The sequence below is a fragment of the Anolis sagrei genome, chromosome 8, assembly GCF_037176765.1.
Source record: "Anolis sagrei isolate rAnoSag1 chromosome 8, rAnoSag1.mat, whole genome shotgun sequence".
Taxonomy (NCBI): Eukaryota; Metazoa; Chordata; class Lepidosauria; order Squamata; family Dactyloidae; genus Anolis; species Anolis sagrei.
This window is the reverse complement of record NC_090028.1, coordinates 2194143-2220356: the sequence shown is the minus strand read 5'-3', so window position 1 is coordinate 2220356 and position 26214 is coordinate 2194143. Positions and strand designations below refer to the sequence as shown.

The 26214-nt window shown below is 43.5% G+C and overlaps 1 protein-coding gene across 1 annotated transcript in view; it reads left to right on the top strand.

The window, feature by feature from the left end:
* Positions 1-21874, top strand: part of GARRE1 (granule associated Rac and RHOG effector 1) — a 98414-nt gene extending 76540 nt beyond the window's left edge. Inside the window, exons 8-14 of the mRNA XM_067470950.1 lie at positions 3366-3463; positions 4577-4702; positions 8898-9862; positions 14903-15071; positions 16579-16713; positions 19134-19212; positions 21031-21874. Of these exons, the coding sequence (XP_067327051.1) occupies positions 3366-3463; positions 4577-4702; positions 8898-9862; positions 14903-15071; positions 16579-16713; positions 19134-19212; positions 21031-21378 (1920 nt within the window). The 3' untranslated portion in view covers positions 21379-21874. The remainder of the gene's footprint in view (positions 1-3365; positions 3464-4576; positions 4703-8897; positions 9863-14902; positions 15072-16578; positions 16714-19133; positions 19213-21030) is intronic.
* Positions 21875-26214: the final 4340 nt, after the last annotated feature.

Here is a 26214-nt window from a genome sequence, read left to right as displayed (position 1 = left end):
AATACTGATTTAGAGGAAGTCCTTGCAACCGGATTGGGAGAGGGCCTCTTTGGGGCTCCGCTTTTCTCCGTCCTCTTTGTGTCGGCCCTACAAAGACCCGCTGTCATAACAGAGAACTGTTTGTGTTCAATCCCAGTCCCGATCTGGCCACGCTTGGTGACCTTTCCTGGAATGTAGGTTTGTTTCCCTTTTAAGTTTTGTGACCTGTGTAGTAGTTGCTGGAGGCTAAATAGGTGCAGGCTCCCTCCCAGCCTTTCCTTTGGTGGAAACTGCCCAGATTTCTATGGGTTTCCTCTATCCAGTGAAGTCTGGCATTTTCAGGTCCTCCCTTTTCCTCTCTCTTGCATTTGGGAAAATAAATAAATTTACCCAAATTTAGGGTGAACAAATCTATATAAATAAAAATGTAATGTTCGTTTGTGGGATTAACAGAACTCAAAAACCACTGGACAAATTGACACCAAATTTGGACACAAGACACCTAACAGTCCAATGAGTGTCCATCACCCACAAACACACACACACACACACACCCTAGCGGAACAGATTTAAATACCCCAAAATACACCATATATACATATTCACATACACTCATACACATGCACATTTTCATTCACACATGTGTGTATATATGCACAAACACACATAAATATATACACACACACATATATACATATACACATGCACATATACATGCACACATCTATATACACATGCACACATATACATATCCACATACATACAGATAGGCACACAAATATGCATATAGACAAGCACACACATATACACAATATGCATGTACACATATAAACACACAAATACACAAATATATACACACACATATATACACACACACACACATACATATATATGCAAACACACATATATACATATACACATGCACATATACATGCACATATATATACACATGCACACATATACATATCCACATACATACATATATACACACAAATATGCATATAGACAAGCACACACATATACACAATATGCATGTACACATATAAACACACAAATACACAAATATGTACACACACATATATACACCCGCACACACACACACATATATATATGCAAACACATATATACATATACACATGCACATATACATGCACATATACTTATACACATGCACACATATACATATCCACATACATACATACATATATACACACAAATATGCATATAGGCAAGCACACACATATACACAATATGCACGTACACATATAAACACACAAATACACAAATATATATACACACACACATATATATATATGCAAACACAAATATATACACAAATATATACACACACACAAACACATATACACAGACTGAGCCACAGCAACACGTGGCAGGGGGTGGCTATAATAATAATAATAATAATAATAATAATAATAATAATAATAATTTGCAGTAAAATATCTGGCAAAACCCAAGTTCTTGCAGTTTAATAAACGTTTCCCATGTGTTTATAGTAGAACCAATTAGGAAATGACCTTGATCACCCAGGAACAAAAATTGTGTTACATAGTGTAATGTGTTATAATTTTAATTGTATAATAATACGATATGATTATAATATAATGATATGATATAATTATTAATATAATAATATAATATTATATAATAAATTACATAGAATCAAAGAGTTGGAAGAGACCTCATGGGCCATCCAGTCCAACCCCATTCTGCCAAGAAGCAGGAATATTGCATTCAAATCACCCCTGACAGATGGCCATCCAGCCTCTGTTTCAAAGCTTCCAAAGAAGGAGACTCCACCACACTCCGGGGCAGAGAGTTCCACTGCTGAACGGCTCTCACAGTCAGGAAGTTCTTCCTCATGTTCAGATGGAATCTCCTCTCTTGGAGTTTGAAGCCATTGTTTCGTGTCCTAGTCTCCAAGGAAGCAGAAAACAAGCTTGCTCCCTCCTCCCTGTGGCTTCCTCTCACATATTTATACATGGCTATCATATCTCCCCTCAGCATTCTCTTCTTCAGGGCCACAGTAGTCCACGCTCTGGTTACATCCTGATTAGACTTTTGCAATGCTCTCTACGTGGGGTTGGCTTTGAAGGCGGCTCGAAAGCTTCAATTAGTCCAACGTTCGGCAGCCATGATACTAACAGGAGCAGCACACAGGGAGCATACAACCCCCCTGTTGCGCCAGCTCCACTGGCTGCCAATTTGCTACCGGGCACAATTCAAAGTGCTGGCGTTGGCCTATAAAGCCCTAAACGGTTCCGGCCCAAGATACCTATCCGACCGCATCTCTGCCTACGAACCCACTAGGACTTTGAGATCTTCCGGGGAGGCCCTGCTCTCGGTCCCGCCTGCTTCTCAACCACGGTTGGCGGGGACGAGAGACAGGGCCTTCTCGGTGGTAGCCCTTCAGCTGTGGAATGCCCTTCCCACGGACATCAGATCGGCTCCATCATTAATGGTATTTCGGAGAAAAGTGAAAACCTGGTTGTTTGAGCAGGCGTTTGAATAGGCAGTGCAATGAATATAGGAACGGAACAATGGATGACGAGTTTGGATCATGTTTTCAGTTATGAGACGCCAGTGATTGGTTATTGTGTTAATTGCTTAATATGTTATTGTGTTAATTGTTTTTAAATATCCTGTTGTTGTTAGCATTGAATTTTTGCTGTTCTTATTTGTTGTTAACCGCTGTGAGTCACCTACGGGCTGAGAACAGCGGTATACAAATAAAGTAAATAATTAAATAAATAAACAAACATGTCCAGCTCTTTAAGCCGCTCCTCATACGGCTTGTTCTCCAGACCCTGGATCATTTGAGTCGGCCTCCTCTGGACACATTCCAGCTTAGAGTCAATATCTCTCTTGAATTGTGGTGCCCAGAATTGGACGCTATATTCCAGGTGTGGTCTAACCAAGGCAGAATAGAGCATGGGGAGCATGACTTCCCTAGATCTAGACACTAGGCTCCTCTTGATGCAGGCCAAAATCCTATTGGTTTTATTATATTATATTATATTATATTATATTATATTATATTATATTATTATATTATTATATTATATTATATTATATTATATATTATTAAACATTTCCCATGTTTTTTTATGATAGAACCAATTAGGAAATTGCATTTGTAACCCAGGGACAAGAATTCCGTTAGATAGTGTTGCCAGAAACAAGAAGAGAGACACTTCATGAATGTCCGTCCATACCCTTCCGAATGGAAAATTCCTTGTGGCCAGATGCGTGGGGGTTAAATGTAAAACAGGCCACCGTCCAGCTTCTGGCAGCCTGTTTTGATAGTTTGGGGAACGGTATTCTTTCCTCCCAAATTCCAGATTCAGACTGTTTTTATTCCCGATCAGGTGGTTGTGGACACAGCGCAGATCGAAAACAAAGAAGCCTATGCGCCTCAGATCAGCTTGGAAGGCTCCAGGATCGTGGTTCAAGTGCCCTCGACTTGGTAACTACGATTTACTGGTTATTTATTTCTCGTGTCAGGGCAGCCAGTCAATTATATTACATTTCTAACAGAACAAAGCAAACAGAGAAAATACAAAATGTGTGAGTTTGGTAGTTGATTAAATGTCCTTTGACCATTATCTGGCCCCTTGGAGTGCTTCCGGTGTTGCTGCAAGAAGGTCCTCCCTTGTGCATGTGGCAGGGCTCAGGTTGCATTGCAGCAGGTGGTCAGTGGTTTGCTCCTCTCCGCACTCGCATGTCGAGGATTCCACTTTGTGGCCCCATTTCTGAAGGTTGGCTCTGCATCTCGTGGTGCCAGAGCGCAGTCTGTTCAGTCTTCTGTGTGCCCAGGGGGAAGTCTCTCATTTGGTATCAGCCATTGGTTGAGGTTCTGGGTTTGAGCCTGCCACTTTTGGACTCTCGCTTGCTGAGGCGTTCCAGCGAGTGTCTCTGTAGATCTTAGAAAACTATGTCTGGATTTAAGTCGTTGACGTGCTGGCTGATACCCAAACAGGGGATGAGCTGGAGATGTCTCTGCCTTGGTCCTTTCACTATTGGCTGCCACTTCCCGGTGGATGTCAGTTGGTGCAATACCGGCTAAACAGTGTATTTTCTCCAGTGTTGGAGGGCGCAGACACCTGTGATAATGCGGCATGTCTCATTAAGAGCCACATCCACTGTTTTAGTGTGGTGAGATGTGCTCCACACTGGGCATGCATACTCAGCAGCAGAGTAGCCAAGGTAGATGTCTTCACTGTGTCTGGTTGTGATCCCCAGGTTGTGCCAGTCAGCTTTGGTAAGATATTGTTTCTAGCACCCACTTTTTGCTTGATGTTCAGGCAATGCTTTTTGTAGGTAGGAGCACGGTCCAGAGTGACTCCCAGGTATTTGGGTGCGCTGCAATGCTCCCGTGGGGTTCCTTCCCAGGTCATAATCCTCAGAGCTTGGGATGCTTGTCTGTTCTTGAGATGAAAGGCACATGTGTGTTTTTAGATGGGTTGGGGATTTACTGCTTGAGTAAAAGCCTTAAAAAATAGAGAGAGAGGGGTTGTGGGGCCTGAGTAACCTTGATGATGTTTTGATGGACTAATCAGAAGAAGGACTTCTTCCTTAGGTGCCTGAAAGAAGACCCAGCGACCATGTCTTTGCTGCAGAGGAGCCTGGACCCAGAGAAGACCTTGGGCCTGGTGGATGTGCTCTACACGGCCGTGTTTGACCTCAACCGGTGGAAAGAAGGAAGGTGGGTGGCGCTTGTGCACTTGGACATAGCTCTACGGGACAGGAGAGGAGTGAGACGCATGCGGGGGAAGTGTGTGCAGAAGCGTGTGCCTCAGAGGAAGTAGTTTGGACCATTCTCTGGTGTACGGAGCCTGTGTTTGATGGAGGACTTTTATCATTCATGTATTGGCCTCTTCGGCACAATATCAAGTGCAAAGTCCTTTATTGCGCATGGTTGGCTTGCACGCAATGTGTGCGAGCAAGTCCATTTTTCTAACCCATGAAAGTAGTGGTAGTAACCATCATTTTATCGGGTTGTTGTAGGTTTTTTCGGGCTATATGGCCATGGTCTAGAGGCATTCTCTCCTGACGTTTCGCTTGCATCTATGGCAAGCATCCTCCGAGGTAGTGAGGATGCTTGCCATAGATGCAGGCGAAACGTCAGGAGAGAATGCCCCTAGACCATGGCCATATAGCTCGAAAAAACCTACAACAACCCAGTGATTCTGGCCATGAAAGCCTTCGACAATACATGATTTTATTTCTTATACGCTCGACGCAGATTATAGCATAATTAAAACACATGAACATTGTAAACATTCTATAAATACACATATTAAAACATATCTATATAAAATATATACACAGAACAGAGAATAAATACAAGAGTTTAAAATGCATGCTTCATGTAGCCGTCATAATAATAATAATAATAATAATAATAATAATAATAATAATATATTTACTACTCGCAATAAAGACAAAGTTTAAAATGCATGCTTCACGTAGTAGTAGTCGTAATAATAATAATAATAATAATAATAATAATAATATTTACTACTCGGAATAAAGACATAATGTTTAAAATACATGCTTCATGTAGTAGTAGTAATAATAATAATAATAATAATAATAATAATAATAATAATTACTACTCGGAATAAAGACATAAAGTTTAAAATGATGCTTCATGTAGTAGTAGTCATAATAATAATATATTTACTACTCAGAATAAAGACATCAAGTTTAAAATGATGCTTCATGTAGTAGTAGTCATAATAATAATATATTTACTACTCAGAATAAAGACATCAAGTTTAAAACACATGCTTCATGTAGTAGTAGTCGTAATAATAATAATAATAATAATAATAATAATAATATATTTACTACTCACAATAAAGACATAAAGTTTAAAATGCATGCTTCATGTAGTAGTAGTCGTATTAATAATAATAATATATTTACTACTCGCAATAAAGACAAAGTTTAAAATGCAAGCTTCATGTAGTAATAATAATAATAAGAAGAATATATTTACTACTCGCAATAAAGACATAAAGTTTAAAATGATGCTTCATGTAGTAGTAGTCATAATAATAATAATAATATATTTACTACTCAGAATAAAGACATCAAGTTTAAAACGCATGCTTCACGTAGTAGTGTAAAAATAATAATAATAATAGTATATTTACTACTCGCAATAAAGACATAATGTTTAAAATGCATGCTTCATGTAGTAGTAGTCATAATAATAATAATAATAATAATAATATATGTACTACTCGCAATAAAGACATAAAGTTTAAAATGCATGCTTCGTGTAGTAGTAGTTGTAATAATAATAATTATTATTATTTATTTATTTATTACTCGCAATAAATATATTATTTTTGCCAAAATACAACATACACAAAGTTAAAATGCAGGTTAAAATTCACTAGTAAATGCAGATTAAAAGTTCTCCAAACCCCTTCAACTTACACTATGTGACAAAAGTTGGAAAATGTTTCTGTTCCTGGTTTAAAAGTGTTATTTCCTGTTTCGTTGTGCGGTCCTGACCTTGAAAGTATTTTTTTCAACTCCAGAAACTTTGTTTTTGTGCCACAAACTAGGTTGAATTGGTTGGGACTCGATGAGATAGTGACTGGAAAGCTATAGCAAAATGTGCTGCAGGAGAATATATATTTTGCGTCAGAAGCAACTTGAGAAACTGCAAGTTGCTTCTGGTGTGAGAAAATTGGCCGTCTTCAAGGATGTTGTCCAGGGGACGCCCAGATGTGTTACTATCCTGTTGGAGGCTTTTCTTATATCCTTGCATGAGAAGCTGGAGCTGAGAGCCAGGAGCTCACCCTGTCTCGTGGATAAGAACCCTTGACCTTCAGGTCAGCAGTTCAGCTAGCATAATGATTTAACCCATTGCACCACTGTGGCTCCTGCAGAATAATAATAATAATAATAATAATAATAATAATAATAATAATAATTCTTTCCCACCTCTCCTCATGGCTTGAGGCAGATTACAGGATGTCCTGCAAAAGCAAAGTTTTTGCAGTTTAATCAACTTTTCCCATGCTTTTATGTTAGACCCAGATAGGAAATGGCATTTATATCCCACCTCCATATTTATTTATTTATTCGCGACATTTATATGCCGCCCTTCTCACCCCGAAAGGGACTCAGAGCGGCTTACAAGTAAAATGTAAACACAATATATTATATTATTGCCATAGCACAATATTAATATTAGATATTACATTGTACTATAACATTATACTGTAATATTATTAGTAATATCACATGTAATATAAAATATATAATTACATATATAGTGTTATGTGGGATAAATGCAAATGTGCCCCACTCGCACAATCACTGTGCTTCTTGTCACCATTTTGGGAAGGACTGCAGAGGAAAACAGAGGTGCTTTGATTCCTGTTGCCTGGCCCATGGGGGTTCTGTGGGGAAATCCCTACCCATGCAAGACCCATGCGTTTGCTCTGTATTATTATTATTATATGATACACAACAAGATTAGTACACAGCAAACAAGATCACTGTTGGGGTTCAGCCTGTGTGTGAACCTGAGCCTGATTCTCTGATTGTATTTCCTGATGCCAATGTAGATGTCAATGTGAATTCTGAGGCCAATATAGATGATGATGGTTTGAGTAGTGAAAATCCTACAGCCTTGGAAAGTGAAAGTCAAAATTCCTATGAGAATATGCATTCCGAGCTGAGCGGAGAAGTTGCACTCCCTTTTCCTCCCAGCCTTAGTTCTCCAGAGAATCTGACACCTGGTCTGCCTAATGAGGATAGGCGAGGCAGGTTTGGCAGAGCCGGGGAGAAGCACAAAGTTTACATAGGTCAGCTAGATTGAGAGAAATGCAAACAAGGCGTGTCTTGCAATAGATTTCTCGGCAGCTTCAGACCAGGCATCGTTCCAGATTCATGTACAAGCTTTTGCAGGTCTCCTGATTCAAGTGGCCTGGTTCCTCGGAGGTTTTCTAGTTGTTCCAAGTATGGTTAGTGGATTGCTAACAGGTTCCAGGATTCAGCAGTTTTGCTGTGGGTTTTATGTTCTTGTTTATGGACATTTTCTTGTTGCTGATTTTTACTGTGGATTTTTACCTTTGCATATTGCCTCTATTTTGGGTAACAACGGAAAAAATTGTTTCTAAAATCGATTCGTTTTTTGGGGGTTTTTGCGTTTTGTTATTTAAAATAATTACAAAATTTTCCTTTTAAAAAGTTCGATATTTACAAAATTTCGTAAATGTGAAAAAAAATTACAAAACATTAACGAATCGCTTTCCGAAACAATAACGAATCGATTCGTTAATGGCGGACGCGACCGCGAAATACGCTAAAAAACCTCCAAAAACTTCTGAAGCTTCCCTCTCCCTCTGTTGTTGACTGTTGGTGTGATATTATAATTTTTTTCACTAATTAAACAAAAAACAACCATAAAACTTGCCCCAGACATGCGGAAATAATAACGAAACGACCTCAAAACAATAACGAAACGAATACAATAACGAAATACGAAGCATTTACAAAACTATTTAAAAATTCGTTTTTTTAAAGATTGCTCCAGAATGGTTCGTTATCGTTTTGTAATTTAAAAAAATAACGAATTATTAACGAATTACGAATTAACGAAACGAAACCGCCCAGCCCTATAAAAAAGGATTGTTTTCCTAAAGTCAAGTGTGGTGGATTGTTGCCTGAGGGTCCAGTTTCCTGCTCTGGGTTGCAACAATCACTATGCTGACTTTTGTATTTGATAGCACGTCGAACACTTCCCAAGTGTTAGTATTATTATTTTTATTATTGTCATCATTATTATTATTATTATTATTATTATGTCGGACATTAGTTTTCTGCTGACCTGAAATGGGATTTCCTTCTCCTTTTTTTCCTTCCCGCAACAGAGAGCAAGCCTTGCCCTGCATCCAGATCCAGCTCCAGCGCGAGGTCTGTGACTTTGGGGGCCACATCGACCTTCCCCCCGGGAATGGAAGCAAGTCAAGTGGCGGCTTGCAGAAGACGTTCTCCAAGCTGACCTCTCGCTTCACGAAGAAGGCCTCCAGCGGCGGGAGCTACTCCATCCCGAGCACCCCTTCCAAAACCCTCTTTGTCACTAATCACCACTCGGAGGAGAAAGCTCGCCTGCAGAGCATCCTGACCATCGGGAGCTTCCCCCGCTCCGTCGAAGCCGCTCCGGTCGCGCCGACAGTCAACGGGCTCTTCCCGGAGAAGGCGGAGCGCGGCGGGAAGGACGCCAAGGGCATGAAGCTGCCCACCGACCAAGAGATGCAGGAGGTGATCGACTTCCTCTCCGGCTTCAACCTAGGCAAGTCCCAGCAGGCTTCCCCGCAGGTGAAGCGGAGGAACTCGGTTGCCTCGTCCTCGGCGGCGGCGGAGCAGAAGCCGGCATCGGCGGCAGCGCAGCACCAGCCTCAGTCTTCCTCTCACACGCCTTTGCACCACCTTCCGCAAGGGATGCCTCCCCAACAGCAGCAGCAGGCACCCCAAAAGGGCCCCCAGCCACCCCAGTTCTATCAGCACTTGCTCCAGCCCATTGGGACCCAGCAGCAGCCGCCACCGCAACAGCAGCGCCCGCCAGGCAAATGGCCGTCCAACTCCGGCCAGCCGTCTGCCCCCGCCGTCAGCCCGGGGCTGCCTCACCTTCCCCATTGGAGCAGCCACGGCTTCTCGGACCTCAGCTCCGACCTGTACAGCTTGGGCCTGGTCAACAGCTACATGGACAGCGTGATGTCGGAGATGCTGGGACAGAAGCCGCCGCCGGGGCCCCGGAACAACACCTGGCCCAACCGCGACCAGAGCGACGGGATCTTCGGCATGCTGGGAGAGTTCCTGCCCTTCGACCCCGCAGGTGGGTGGTCACCCTATACTGTATAATGTTTTATTTATTGAGCATTTCCAATTCTGGCAACACAGAGCAGAGTGAAAGCAGGAAAGAGAGGAAAAAATATAACAAAATAATGAAAGGAAAAGTTGGGAAGGTAGAGTTATTGTTAGTGAGTCACATTGTTATCCATATCTTTATTTAATTTATTTTTATTAGCTTTTTAGAAGGTAACAATAAAAGAGCGGGAACAATCTGATAATAGAAAAGTAGGAAACAAAAGGGAGCGGAAGGGGAAGCAGGTTGGTTTATTTATCGTGTCAGGGCAACCAGTCGATTATATTACATTTCTAACATAACAAAGCAAACAAACAGACAAAATACAAAATTTGCGAGTTTGGTAGTTGATTAAATGTCCTTTGACCAGTATCTGGCCCCTTGGAGTGCCTCTGGTGTTGCCGCAAGAAGGTCCTCCATCGTGCATGTGGCAGGGCTCAGGTTGCATTGCAGCAGGTGGTCTGTAGTTTGCTCTTCTCTGCACTCACATGTCGTGGATTCCACTTTGTGGCCCCATTTCCTAAGGTTGGCTCTGCATCTCGTGGTGCCAGAGCGCAGTCTGTTCAGCGCCTTCCAAGTCACCCAGTCCTCTGTGTGCCCAGGGGGGAGTCTCTCATTTGGTATCATTCATTTATTGAGGTTCTGGGTTTGAGACTGCCACTTTTGGACTCTCGTTTGCTGAGGTGTTCCAGCGAGTGTCTCTGTAGATCTTAGAAAACTATTTCTAGATTTAAGTCGTTCACGTGCAGGCTGATACCCAAATGGGATGAGCTGGAGATGTCTCTGCCTTGGTCCTTTCACTATTGGCTGCTACTTCCCGGCGGATGTCAGGTGGTGCAAAACCAGCTAGACAGTGTAGTTTCTCCAGTGGTGAAGGGCGCAGACACCCTGTGATAATGTGGCATGTCTCATTAAGAGCCACATCCACTGTTTTAGTGTGGTGAGATGTGTTCCACACTGGGCATTCAGACTCAGCAGCAGAGTAGCCTAGCGCAAGGGCAGATGTCTTCACTGTGTCTGGTTGTGATCCCCAGGTTGTGCCAGTCAGCTTTCGTATATTGTTTCTAGCACCCACTTTTTGCTTGATGTTCAGGCAGTGCTTCATGTAGGTCAGGGCACGGTCCAGAGTGACTCCCAGGGATTTGGGTGCGCTGCAATGCTCCAGTGGGATTCCTTCCTTCCCAGGTAATGATCTTCAGAGCTCGGGAAGCTTATCTGTTCTTAAGGTGAAAGACACATGTCTGTGTTTTAATACTGGTAGCCAGATTTTGTTCGTCTTCATGGTTTCCTCCTTCCTGTTGAAATTGTCCACATGCTTGTCGATTTCAATTTTCCTACTACCTCTGAGGATGCTTGCCATAGATGCAGGCAAAACGTCAGGAGAGAATGCCTCGAGAACATGGCCATAGAGCCCGAAAATCCTACAACAACCCAGTGATTCTGGCCGTGAAAGCCTTTGACAATACGTTCCTCTTGCTTGGGATCCTTCTGTGCACAGGAGGTGGACATTCCTCTGGCCGGCTATCCGTACGGAGACGGGGGCCCCCCTTGCTTTCCTGGACTGGCTTCCTCCAGACATTCTTCAGTCTGCTCCCTTTCTCTCTTTTTTCACGACAGAGAGCCTCTCTCTCTTAGCAACAGAATGCGCTTCTGGATTTAATTTCTGCTCAAGCCTGATGCCAAGTCTTATAGCAGCGGCGTCAGCATCACGGCCGATGTGAGAGAGGGCCTGTGAACCAACCGCTTGCAGGCTCCCAATTGGAGGGATTTGCCTCTCGCTTGGGATCCCTTTGTCAGGCTCTGTTGCAGAATGCAAAAAAAGCTTTCTCTCCAGTCTCTTGAGTTCTCTAAGCGTTCGGGAGGTACCTGAAGGAACAGCAAACACAGCAGACAGCCACTTCATTCCAAATCAGAAAGTTCAGCAGTTCAGACGTGAACAGCTAGCTGTGTAAAAATATGTAGTCTCGCTTTCCTCTCTTCTTCATCATCATCATCATTTAATTACTTAATAATCGCCCTCCATCCCAGAATGCTCTAGGCGATTTACAGCTAAATTGTAAAAGATAAAATACATACATACAAAAATTAAAAATCAACAGGGATCGAATGCTCTAGTAAAAAGCCAGGTCTTAAGTGTGAGAGTAAAAGGCCCTAAGTCACGCATGGCTCTCATGTAGGGCGGCAAGGAAATCCACAAGGCAGGGGCAGAAAGAGAGAAAACCCACCTGCGCCTGGTCCTTTCCAAGTGCACTTCTCTAGGACCCGGTACATGGAGTAAGTCACGTTGGGCTGGTCGTTGCAACCTCCGATGATGGGAGAAGGAGAGGCGGTCCCTAAGGTACGATGGGCCCCGGCCGTAAAGAGTTTTAAAGGTCAGAACTAACATTTTATACAGGCCACGGCACTCAGTTGGAAGCCAATGTCAATGTTGCAGCACTGGTGTTATATGGCATCTCATAGGCATTCTTGTGAGTAACCTGGCTGCCACATTCTGAACAATACGAAGCTTTCGGGTTGTAGACATCGGAAGGCCCACATACAGGGCGTTGCAATAGTCCAGCCGAGACGTGACCGTGGCATGGATGACCGTTGCCAGAGCCTCGTCACATAGGGAGGGTGCCAGTTGGCTCGCTTGTCGTGGATGGAAAAAGGCCTGTTTGCTGGCAGCAGCGACCTGAGCTTCCTTTGTCAGCTGTGAATCCAGGACGACACCCAAGCTCTTCACAGTGGTCGATGGAGATAGGGCGGCACCATTGAAGGTGGGCAACAGAGGAGTCAGACCTGCTGGGCGGCCATGCCAGAGAATCTCAGTCTTTGCCGGGTTCACCTTCAGTCTGCTAGCACGTAGCCAGTTCGACAGAGCTTCCAGACATAGGGTGAAATTGTCTGGAATTGACGTTGCTCCAGGCTCCGGGCGCAGAAGGAGTTGGGTATCATCCGCATATTGGTAGAAGTCCAGGCCGAAACTCCGAGCCAAACTACAAAGGGGTCTAACGTAGATTTATTTATTTATGTATTTACTTTGCTTCTATACGGCTGTATCTCAAGCCCTAAGGCGACTCACAGCGGTTCACAAACAGTAAAAACAGTAGAAACAGCAGTGGTTCCATGCAACATAGAACAATTGACTTAACACATTATCCATAAATTACCAATAAGCCATTACAATGCACAATTATTACAAAAAACAACCGTACCCAATCTTCTCCTCATCCAAGCGTAGTCCAGGTTCGTCGCCCATTGTTCCATTCCTATGTTCCATTACCAGATTGCACTAAATTACTCAAACGCCTGCACAAACATCCAGGTCTTCACCTTTTTGCGGAATACCATTAGAGATGGTGCCAGTCTAATGTCCGCAGGAAGGGCGTTCCACAGCCGAGGAGCCACCACCGAGAAGGCCCTATCTCTCGTCCCCGCCAGCCGAGCTTGAGAAGCAGGCGGGATCGAGAGCAGGGTCTCCCCGGAAGATCTCAAAGATGTTGAAGAGAAGAGGAGAGAGAATTGCACCTTGGGGGACCCCGCATAGCAAGTTCTCTTCTCCACAGCAAGTTTCTTTCTTTTTTGTTCCTCCACCTTCTTCCGAATTTCAGTGTTTGTTTATGAAGGCATTTGCCTTTGAGCCTGACCTCCTCCTCAAGTGCCCTCGAGGTGGTTGATTATAACATGATGATTGTTTGTAATATTGATGTTGGAAACTGGCCTGAGTCCCTCGATGGAGGTGAGAAGACCAGTATACAAAACTGCTAAATAACAATAACACCGTTCAGCAAAATAGTATAAAAAGAAGTCTAAATGTAGGCAATAGTTCACAAAATTCAAAGTACAAGAATATTTTCACAACGCAGAATAAATCCACAAGATGAGATTCAGGGACAACCTGTGAAACTTGGAAGCATTGAACACGAGCAACAGGAAACATGGAACTAGAAATCCCTTAGCAGGTTTGACTTGCTTGGCAAGAGATACATCCTCAAACAAAACAGTATAAAAAGGAAATAGTTCACAAAATTCAAGGTATTTATTTATCGTGTCGGGGCAACCAGACCATTGTATTACATTTCTAATAGAACAAAACAAACAAACAGGTTAAAAAACACACAAAGTTTGCAAGCTTGGTAGTTGATTAAATGTCCTTTGACCAGTCTCTGGCCCCTTGGAGTGCCTCTGGTGTTGCTGCAAGAAAGTCCTCCATTGTGTATGTGGCAGGGCTCAGGTTGCATTGCAGCAGGTGGTCAGTGGTTTGCTCTTCTCCGCACTCGCATGTCATGGACTCCACTTTGTGGCCCCATTTCTGAAGGTTGGCTCTGCATCTCGTGGTGCCAGAGCGCAGTCTGTTCAGCGCCTTCCAAGTCACCCCATCTTCTGTGTGCCCAGGGGGGAGTCAGCCATTGGTTGAGGTGCTGGGTTTGAGCCTGCCACTTTTGGACTCTCGCTTGCTGAGGTGTTCCAGCGAGTGTCTCTGTAGATCTTAGAAAACAATTTCTTGATTTAAGTCGTTGACGTGCTGGCTGATACGCAAACAAGGGATGATCTGGAGATGTCTCTGCCTTGGTCCTTTCACTATTGGCTGCCGCTTCCCGGCGGATGTCAGGTGGTGCAATATCCGCTAAACAGTGTAATTTCTCCAGTGGTGTAGGGTGCAGACACCCCGTGATAATGCGGCATGTCTCATTAAGAGCCACATCCACTGTTTTAGTGTGGTGAGATGTGTTCCACACTGGGCATGCGTACTCAGCAGCAGAGTAGCATAGCGCAAGGGCAGATGCCTTCACTGTATCTGGTTGTGATCCTCAGGTTGTGCCAGTCAGCTTTCGTATGATGTTGTTTCTAGCACCCACTTTTTGCTTGATGTTCAGGCAGTGCTTCTTGTAGGTCAGAGCACGGTCCAGTGTGACTCCCAGGGATTTGGGTGCGCTGCAATGCTCCAGTGGGATGCCTTCCTTTCAATGACTTGAAAGAACACAACATGTTTTCATAATCCCCTTGCCTGTCTTTGTTTATGCCTAGTGGGCTCCGACCCGGAGTTTGCCCGCTACGTGGCGGGGGTGAGCCAGGCCATGCAGCAGAAGAGGCAAGCCCAGCACTTCCGCCGGCCCGGCAGCAACGCCCGCAGCAACTGGGCCCCTCCGGATGACCCTCACCGGACCTGGCCCTTCCCAGAGTATTTCAATGAAGGGTAAGCAAAGAGGGGGCCCTTGGCCTCACCAAGCCGTCAGGAGAGTGTCCTGTGTACCTTCGACCTCTTTTTTTCCTTTGTATTTTTCCCCCAGATATTGTTTTTTCTCAGTTACACGCAGTCCCCAAGTAACTAATAAGATATGTTCTGTAGATTTGTTCTTAATTTGAATTTGTTTCAAGTACATTTTTCAAGTGTAACTCCAGCCAAACGCTTTGTGTGGCATAGGGAAGGGTGAAAAACCCTGTGGTGGTTCTTTTGCTGTCTGTGCTCCTGTTCAGAAGATTTCCCCTCACTTTCAGTCCCTGGGATGATGATGATGAGGATAAAATATTATTATTATTATTATTATTATTAATAATAATAATAATAATAATAATAATAACTGCAAAGACTGGCACAAGCCAGTAAAGGTGGTCCCAGTGGTGATGGGCACACTGGGTGCAGTGCCTAAAGACCTTGGCCTGCACTTAAACACAATCGGTGCTGACAAAATTACCATCTGCCAGCTGCAAAAAGCCACCTTACTGGGATCTGCACACATTATTCGCCAATACTTTACACAGTCCTAGACACTTGAGAAGTGTCCGATGTGGGATCCCATACAACAACCAGCATAAGGGTCTTGTTTGCTGTATACTAATCTTGCTGTGTTTCAAATAATAATAATAATTGTTGTTGTTGTTGTTGTTGTTGTTAATTTGTATACCGCTCTACCTCCCCAAGGGGACTCAGGGCGGTTTCCAACATAAGTAAAGCATTGCATTTACATACATAAGCAGTACCTACATTTTCTACTTGACAGATGCAACTGTCTTTCAGGCTTCAAAGGGGAGCTGTCGCTTCACCATCCACTTGTGATACCGATGGAGTACTTCCTCATTCTTTTTGCATGCTGCTGGATATATTATGGCGTTGTAAATTAGTTAAATTAGCCTCCCCACATAAGCGGGACCTAAATTTCCTACTTGACAGATGCAATTGTCTTTCGGGCTGCAAAGGTTGACAGCAAGCTAGACAAATGGTCGGGAGCTCACTCTGATCCAGGCTGGCTTTGAACTCATGACCTCTCGGTCAGTAGTGATTTTAATGCAGCTGACTCCCAACCAGCTGTGCCACAATTTGGTCCTTAGGAGTCCGTGCTGGTTTGTAGGGGGAGATGTGATAACGGAGATAGGCAGGGCCCAAACAGTTTGGGGCTTTAAAAATGAAGACTTGCACCTTGAATTGGGCCCGGCCTTATTGGTTGCACTCACCCCAATTCTCGATGAATGCAACTCCCATCATCCCCTTGTTTTAGAAACAAGGATTGGAGAGATGGCTTCATCGAAGACACCTTTTCCGCCCGGGAATAACTCCTCCAGGAACGGATTCTTCTTCCTAGGACTAGATTCCTCTCACTTCCTGTTGTCTCAGCCCCGTTCTTCATTTGGACTTTTCAGTTAACCATGAATGTGCTGGACTCATATGCAAAACCTAACGTTGTGTGTGGGTTCCCTCTTGGCAGGGAGATGGCAAACAGCTGGTCCGGCACTCAGGGAGACTCCGCCAGCTCCAGCGACGAGACGTCCTCCGCCAACGGAGACAGCCTGTTTTCCATGTTCTCAGGGCCGGACATCGTCGCCGCCGTCAAGCAAAGGAGGTGAGAACGAGGGTCCGAAGGGGTCACGGGAATCCATTGAAGCAGCGCATCTACCATCCCAGTGCAGTTGTATGCAACTCTCAGTTTTGACAGCTGAGATGCTCATCTCGAGTCTCTGCTCATTCCCGGCCTTACTGTTTAGCTCACCGGGTTAGAATCATAGAATCCTAGTGTTGGAAGAGACCTCCTGGGCCATCCAGCCCAACCCCATTCTGCCAAGAAGCAGGAAAATGGCATTCAAAGCACCCCCAAAAGATGGCCATCCAGCCCCTGTTTAAAAGCCTGCAAAGAAGGAGCCTCCACTACACTCCAGGGCAGAGAGTTCCACTGCTAAACGGCTCTCACATAGAATCCTAGAGTTGGAAGAGACCTCATGGACCATTGAGTCCAACCCCATTCTGCCAAGAAGCAGGAAAATCGCATTCAAAGCACCCCTGACAGATGGCCATCCAGCCCGTTTCAAAGCCTGCAAAGAAGGAGCCTCCACCACACTTTGGGGCAGAGAGTTCCACTGCTGAACAGCTCTCTCTCAGAGTTAGGAAGTTTGTTTATTTATTTATTTCGAACATTTTTACTCCGCCCTTCTCAACTCCTAGGGGGACTCAGGGCGGCTTACAATTTGCAACAATTCAATGCCGCTTCATAAAATACAATAGCAAAAATAGCAATTAAATCTTGATCTGTATTTTAATGTGTTTTAATGTATTACTGTACTATGATGTTATTATGCTTTCGTTTATTTGTATATTGATTCTCTGTTGTTAGCCGGCCTGAGTCCCTCCTCGGAGGTCGAGAAGACCGGGTTATAAAAACTCTAAATAAATAAATAACTAAAATAAAACCATGAACATTAAAATAAAAATTAAACAGTATGCTTATGATCCATTTAGCTGTTGCCAGTCTGGTGGCTATTTACCTAGCCATATACTAATGATTACCCCGTTTCACTTATCCAAACCCACTTCCAAGCCATAGTCAAATATTATCCATTGTCCTTTAACCTGATTGCTCGAAGGCCTGGTCCCACAACCACGATTTTGCCTTCTTTCTGAAGGCGAGGAGGGATGACGATGATCTAATTTTCCATCTGAGATTCCGTCTGAACATGAGGAAGAACTTCCTGACTGTGAGAGCCGTTCAGCAGTGGAACTCTCTGCCCCGGAGTGTGGTGGAGGCTCCTTCTTTGGAAGCTTTTAAACAGAGGCTGGATGGCCATCTGTCAGGGGTGATTTGAATGCAATATTCCTGCTTCTTGGCAGAATGGGGTTGGACTGGATGATGGCCCAAGAGGTCTCTTCCAACTCTTTGATTCTATGATTCTATAATTTCCCCGGGAAGCGTATTCCACAGGCGGGGGGCTACCACCGAGAAGTTCTTCCTCATGTTCAGGTGGAATTTCCTTTCCTGTAGTTTGAAGCCATTGTTCCACGTCCTAGTCTCCAGGGCAGCAGAAAACAAGCCTTCTCCCTCCTCTCTGTGACTTCCCCTCACAGATTTATACATGACCCTAGAATCATAGAATCATAGAATCAAAGAGTTGGAAGAGACCTCCTGGGCCATCCTCCAGTCCAACCCCATTCTGCCAAGAAGCAGGAATATTGCATTCAAACCACCACAAATGGCCATCCAGCCTCTGCTTAAAAGCTTCCAAAGAAGGAGCCTCCACCACACTCCGGGGCAGAGAGTTCCACTGCTGAACGGCTCTCACAGTCAGGAAGTTCTTCCTCATGTTCAGATGGAATCTCCTCTCTTGTAGTTTGAAGCCATTGCTCCATTGCGTCCTAGTCTCCAAGGAAGCAGAAAACAAGCTTGCTCCCTCCTCCCTGTGGCTTCCTCTCACATATTTATACATGGCTATCATGTCTCCTCTCAGCCTTCTCTTCTTCAGGCTAAACATGCCCAGTTCCCTAAGCCGCTCCTCATAGGGCTTGTTCTCCAGACCCTCATCATGTCTCCTTTCAACCTTCTCTTCTGCTGGCTAAACATGCCCAGCTCTTTAAGCCGCTCCTCGTAGGGCTTGTTCTCCAGACCCTTGATCATTTTAGTCGCCCTTCTTTGGACACATTCCAGCTTAGAGTCAGTCTCTCCCTTCAATGATGGTGCCCAGAACGGGACACAGTGGGATTCCAGGTGTGGTCTGACCAAGGCAGAATACAGCATGGCGGGCAGGACTTCCCTGGATCTAGACACTAGACTCCTATTTATGTAGGCCAAAATTATACAGGGTTAGTCAAAATGCATAGGCCAATAAGCCATTCGTTAGTCAAAATGCATAGGCCAGTAAGCCATTCAATTGAATGGCTTATTGGCCTATGCATTTTGACTAACCCTGTATATTGGCTTTTTCAGCTGCAGCATCACATTGTTGGCTCATGTTTAACTTGTTCTTCCTTTTCTTCCTTGTCCTTCTGCTTCCACAGGAAACACAGCAGCGGGGAGCAGGACCCGAGCACACTGCCTTCGCCACCCCTCCTCTTGGCCACAGATGACCACAATCAGGCAAGGAGCACAGCATGGGGTCTTTCTCTGGGTAGCACATCGAGGAGAGGTCTCTCCTCCTGCCATTGGAAGCCATGGCTCCGTTGAGTCCTCGTCTCCAGGGCAGAAGGAAACAAGCCTTGCTCCCTCTTCCTTAGGACAGCCTTTCCAATATCTATACATGGCCCCTCTCCTGCCCCGAAATCAACCATATATACATATACATTCATATACATATGCACAAGCACACATACAGACAGACACACGCACACATATATATGCAAGCACACACAAATATGCACATATATACTAGGGCTGGGCGGTTTCGTTCGTTAATTTCGTAATTCGTTAAAAAATTCGTTAATTTTTCAATTACAAAACGATAACGAACCAGTCTGGAGCAATTTTTTAAAAAAACGAATTTTTAAATCGTTTCGTAAATGTTTTGTATTTTGTTATTGTATTCGTTTCATTATTGTTTTGAGGTCGTTTCGTTATTATTTCCGCATGTCCGGGGCAAGTTTTATAGTTGTTTTTGGTTTTCTAAGGGTTTTTATAGTTGTTTTTGGTTTAATTAAGCTTCAGAAGTTCCCCCTGTCCCATTTGGAGGTTTTTTAGCGTATTGCGCGGTCGCGTCCGCCATTAACGAATCGATTCGTTATTGTTTCGGAAATCAATTCGTTATTGTTTTGTAATTTTTTTTCACATTTACGAAATTTCGTAAATATCAAACTTTTTAAAATTAAAATTTCGGAAATATTTTAAATATCGAAACGCAAAAAACCCCAAAAAACGAATCGATTTTAGAAACAAATTTTTCCGTTGTTACCCAGGCCTATACCCCTACGTATACACCTACAGACATATACACATACATACACACATATATGCATATACACAAGCACACACATATACACAATATACATATACACATATAAAGACAGAAATATACATATACGCATGCACCCTTACATACAGACACACATATATACGCAAGCACACACAAATATACGCATACAGTATACACATACACACATATACTCCTACACACATATACACACACATATATGGATATACACAAGCACACAATATACACAATATACATATACACATAAACACAAATACACAAATATATACACATGTATACACACATATGGGAGCCCCCGGTGGTGCAGTGGGTTAAAGCACTGAGCTGCCGAGCTTGTTGATCGAAAGGTTGCAGGTTCGATTCCGGGGAGCGGCATGAGCTTCCACTGTCAGCCCTAGCTTCTGCCAACCTAGCAGTTCAAAAACATGCAAATGTGAGTAGATCAATAGGTACCGCTCCGGCGGGAAGGTAACGGCGCTCCATGCAGTCATGCCGGCCACATGACCTTGGAGGTGTCTACGGACAACGCCGGCTCTTCGTCTTAGAAATGGAGATGAGCACCACACCCCAGTCAGACATGACTGGACTTAATGTCAGGGGACTACTTTTACCTTTACCTTTTATACACACATATACATACACACAAACACACATATATACACATATACACAAATATATACACAGACATAAACACATATTCACAGACTGGGCCACAGCAACGTGTGGCTAGTATAATATAATATAATGCAATGCAATACAATACAATACAATACAATATAATATATTGTATATACATATAATATTTATAATTTTATAATATAATACAATATAATACTACGACTTTCTTTTGATAGAGACACCCTATGGATGTCTCGGCCTTCTTAGAATCGCCTTGGCCTTTTGAGCTGCTGCATCCCCATCTTGGCTCATGCTTAGGTCGTCACCTAACCCTTCCGTTCTCTCTCTTCCAGGAAAACAAAACCAAAACCTGGCCCCCGAAAGCCCCCTGGCAACACGCGCTGCCCAACCCGGGACTCTCCTTGTTCCAGATGACCGGTCCGGCCGGCGCAGGCTCCGGAACCTCCTCCGCCGGACAGTGGAACGACGCCTTGCAGATCCTGCAGTCCCCGGTCTGGTCCAACGACTGCGCTCCTTCCTCCTCCTCCTCCTCTTCCTCCTCCACGTTTGCCTATGCGCCGCCGCAACCACAACAACAGCAGCAACAGCAATCCCCTCCGCAGCACAAACCTATGAACAAGGGCTTCAAACCGTTCCCGGTCAAGCACGAGCGCCGTCCGTCTTACATGCATCAATATTGACGGCGAGGTGAGTTTTGCAGTCACCGGAGCCACGGTCAAAGCGGGCCGGACCCTAGACTTTGGCCCTGCGCCGCCTTTACGGCGGCGCAGGGCCAAAGTCTAGGGTCCGGCCCACTTTGACCGCCGTCGGCTCCCTCCCAAACCATTACAAACACCTTCAGAAATCACACTTTTTCTCTTCTCTCTCAACCCCTTCTTCCATCCTCCCATTTTTCCCCCTTCTTGAGATCTTGCTAAGCAAAAAAATATATGGTGCCAAGTGTCCAAACATAAAACACAACCCCTCCAATTAAAAAAAACTGTGACTGACGCTCTCGCAGAACGAAAACACTGTTTTTTTAATATATATTTGTCATATAATAGGATGAAAAACGAAAAGGAAACGTTGAGTGTTTTCGTTTTTGCTCCTCTTTTTTTTTTCTCAGTTCTTTCTTTGGAAATCTGCTCCGAAGAGTCGCTTTCTTTTTGTAACATGCTACACAAAAGGAAGAGCGACGGCAATATATATATATATATATATATATATATATATATATATATTTTGAGCAAAAATATTTAATATGATTTAGCACTCCAAAAATCCGTATTATTATTATTATTTTCCCCTTTGCGTCAAAAAAACACTACATTTGATACCTTTTTAACACATTTTTGGCCCAAAGGCATTATCCATATAGTGCTCCTTTATATACACATATATATACATACATACATTATATATATATAATGTATATATGCATATATATATATATATATATATATATATACACACACACACACACATGCATGCATGGATGTATGTATGTATATAATATATATGTGTGTATGTAATATGTGTTTGTTGTTGTAGGTTTTCCGGGCTATATGGCCATGTTCTAGAGGCATTTTCTCCTGATGTTTCGCCTGCATCTATGGCAAGCATCCTCAGAGGTAGTGAGGTCTGAGGATGCTTGCCATAGATGCAGGTGAAACGTCAAGAGAAAATGCCTCTAGAACATGGCCATATAGCCCGGAAAACCTACAACAACCCAGTGATTCCGGCCATGAAAGCCTTCGACAATATAATATGTGTGTGTGTATACACACACACATATATAATATATATGTATGTATACGTACATATATATATATATATATATATATATATATGGAAGAACTGTTGCAAATATTACACAAGCAAGTGAGAGTCTGTGTTGTCGAAGGCTTTCAAGGCCGAAGCATTGCGTCGTTGTGAGTTTTCTGGGCTGTGTGGCTATGTTCCAGAAGCATTCTCTCCTGACGTTTCACCCACATCTATGGCAGGCATCCTCAGAGGTTGTGAGGTTTGTTGGAAACTAGGCAAGTGGGGTTTATATGTCCAGGGTGGGAGAAAGAACTCTTGTCTGATGGAGGAAAGCGCGAATGCCCCAACTGGTTAACATCGAATAGCTTTGCAGCTTCAAAGCCTGGCTGCTACACTTGACCAGTTTCCAGCAGACCTCACAACCTCTGGACAGTTTGATTAGCATCGAATAGCCTTGCAGCTTCAAAGCTTGGCTGCTACACTTGACCAGTTTCCAGCAGACCTCACAACCTCTGTGAATGCTTGCCACAGATGTGGGAGAAACGTCAGGAGAGAATGCTTCCAGAACTGAAAACTCACAGCAACCAAGAGAGAGTCTTATTTCAATTGCTAGGCTTAGTGTGTCATAAGAAAACAAATATGAGCTGGCTCAGAACAGAGAGATAAACATAATAATAAGACAATAAACACTATTTTTTTTTGTAGTGCTAAGGATTAAAAATAAAGTAACTCCTTTCCGTCAATATGTGCCATTAAACTATAGCGGAACCTGTGGAATTAGAGGGGGGGAAATATAATCTTCCAACCAAAGCGGATCGGGGAGAACGACTTGGTGCTTTTAAATCAAAATAACAAACGAAACAACAAAAGATTAAAAAAAACCTGTATAGTTCTATCCCATTGTATATTCACTGGAGACGTCTTTATATATATATATATATATATTAAAAAAAACAAACCTATTTAAATTTTCATACTTCCATCTTTGAAAGAGTAATTATTAAAAAAAAAACACAAATATTTTCTGGTATATATATATAAAGGGTTTTTTGACAGTATTAATATTATTTTTATATTTTTCTTAAGTCATATCATTCTAATACATTGACAAGTACAAAAAGAGTAAAGAAAAACAGAAACAACAAAACGCGTTCTTGGTTAACGAAATGCATATAGTTTTTTGACGAAGATTTAAAAAACAAAATAGAAAAAAATAAGCACATTTAAGTTTCCCATTTTCTACAAAGCTCTTTTAAAAAAGTACATTGTGTATAAAATAATAGTACAAAGATACCAAAATGATTATTATATAAATATATAAATATATATAAATAAATAAATGCCGGAAGCGCGCAACACTACACGCAGAGCGCCGCGGACGGGCCGCCCCGGCGAGCCCAGAATGTGAGTGATCTTTTCTTTCTTTGTGCTGTTGGGAGATGCCAATGTTGCCTGTCTTTTATGGTCTTTGTCGCCATTGTTTCCCTGAAAGAAGAAGAAAAACTAAATGGAAAACAAACAAAAAACCCTTACCTTGATATGCCATGTTTACAGAGTTGTTTGCTGTGCATAACTTGTGCTTTCGGCACAATCCGGTGTGGCTTTTATTTTTTTTCTCGTCCTGTAAAACCGTCTCGATGTTTCCTTTTCTGTACATAATAACATTCTGCTGAATGAAAACAAAACAAAACGTTGGTGAGATTTCTCGAGTTTCCCTTCCGTCGACCCGCGAAAGCGTTTGTATCGCAACTTGATAAACAAACAAATAAACAAACCGCGGCCCTGTTTTTTTACCGGATTCACGAACGTAGGGGGACCCCGTTTCTCTCGAGTCGGTGCTACATCGCTCTCCACTTCCAGTCTCTCTCTTCCCTGAACGCCGGCCGTTTCTTTCCCGTTTCCCCTCCCCATATATTCCTTCCTTCCTTCCTTCCTTCCTTCCTTCCTTCCTTCCTTTGCCGCACACAGTTTTCCTCACTGCCACCTCGAGGGGGGAGTTGGTGCTTTGGGCAAACGGGGGGCCTCCGAGCCACTCCCGCTTTTGGAAACTGGAAACTGTATATTTTGTATTTTAATTTTCAAAAAGCACCCTGTAAGTAAAACCGCCACCACTACCGCCACCACCCCTTATTTGCTTTATTAAAGATATACCTTTAATAAGAGGTCATATCTGGTTTGACTTGACGATCTCTGGACGGAGGTGGTGAGCACCATCAAGGTGTGAACTGAGTTAAGGGGATCCTGACATAAGAGATAAGATCTGGTTCTACTTGGGCTCTCTGGACGGAGATGGTGAGCACCATTAAGGTGTGAACCGGGTTACGGGGATCCTGGCATAAGAGATAATATCTGGTTCGACTTGGGATCTCTTGATGGAGATGATGAGCACCATCAAGGTGTGAACCGAGTTAAGAAGATCCTGGCATAAGAGATAATATCTGGTTTGACTTGACAATTTCTTGATGGAGATGATGAGTACCGTCAAGGTGCGAATCAAGTTGAGGGGATCCTGGCATAAGAGATAATATCTGGTTCGACTTGGGCTCTCTTGATGGAGATGGTAAGCACCATCAAGGTGTGAACCAAGTTAAGGGGATCCTGGCATAAGAGATAAGATCTGGTTCAACTTGGGATCTCTGGACGGAGGTGCTGAGCACCATCAAGGGTAAACTGAGTTAAGGGGATCCTGGCATAAGACATAATATCTGGTTCGACTTGGGATCTCTGGACGCCCCTTTTTCCTCCTAGCTCTCCTGAAATGGGTATATTTCTACTGCAGGCTTCGCTACTATGGCAATGCATCAACCAATCAGCTCTAACTGAGACTGGCCTGCGCTTGCCATATACTAACTATTGCAACTCAGGGTAAGCTTCACCATGCTTCCAAACACCACCACACAAGAGCTGTAGTTTTATAGTTTATTGAGGAAAAAGTCCAGGTCAAAATAAAGAATAAACATTGCAAAGTTCCAAAGATTTAGGTTAAATGCAGAATATAGTTCCAAAGATCTTCAGGTAAAAACAAGAGGCACAATCCTATAGGCAAAGTTCAAAACAGAGTCCAAGGTACAAGCAGTGAAACAATTGCCCCAAGAATCACAATGCAAGCCACCCCAAGCGTGCTGCTTTCCAGCCAAGGTTATACCATGAAGCTTTCAGGCTAACAAGCTACGTTGAGCTGACACTTTCCCTTCGTTTGCAAGAAGCCTAAATACCTTTTGCTAATGAGAAAACATTATTCTCTCGCCAACATGAAAGCATTGCGATGACCTTTCCCCGAGCTGGCTTCTCGTCTGCTGGCTAGGCGTGAACTCCTACTGACCTGCAAATCAAGACAGGCTTGCTGGGTCAGGTCACTATCAAGGCTTTCTGCACTTTCACTATCAGCGTGGAAAAGCAAAGGTCTCTCCACCTGTTCGCTATCTACTTCGTTAGCATTCCTTTCTTCTGAGAACCGCTTTGTTGAATCTGCACTGTCTGTGGGAGCCTCAGAAAAAGACCTAGGAGCAGGCCCAGGAATCTGAGGCACCGAAAAAGAGCCAGGAATCTGAATCCCATCATCCTCATCATCAGAGAACATCTCAGGCCCAGAATCACGCTGAACCACAACACTAACATTAATAAACACATTCAAAACTTACATTCCCCAGTGTGGTCGCTGTGAATTGCACATATGGTAATTTCTGTGCCTGCGCAGAACTATTCAAAAGTCAGGATTTTAGGCTTATGACATACAAGCAGAAACCCTCGCCCCAAAGCAGCACACAACACCA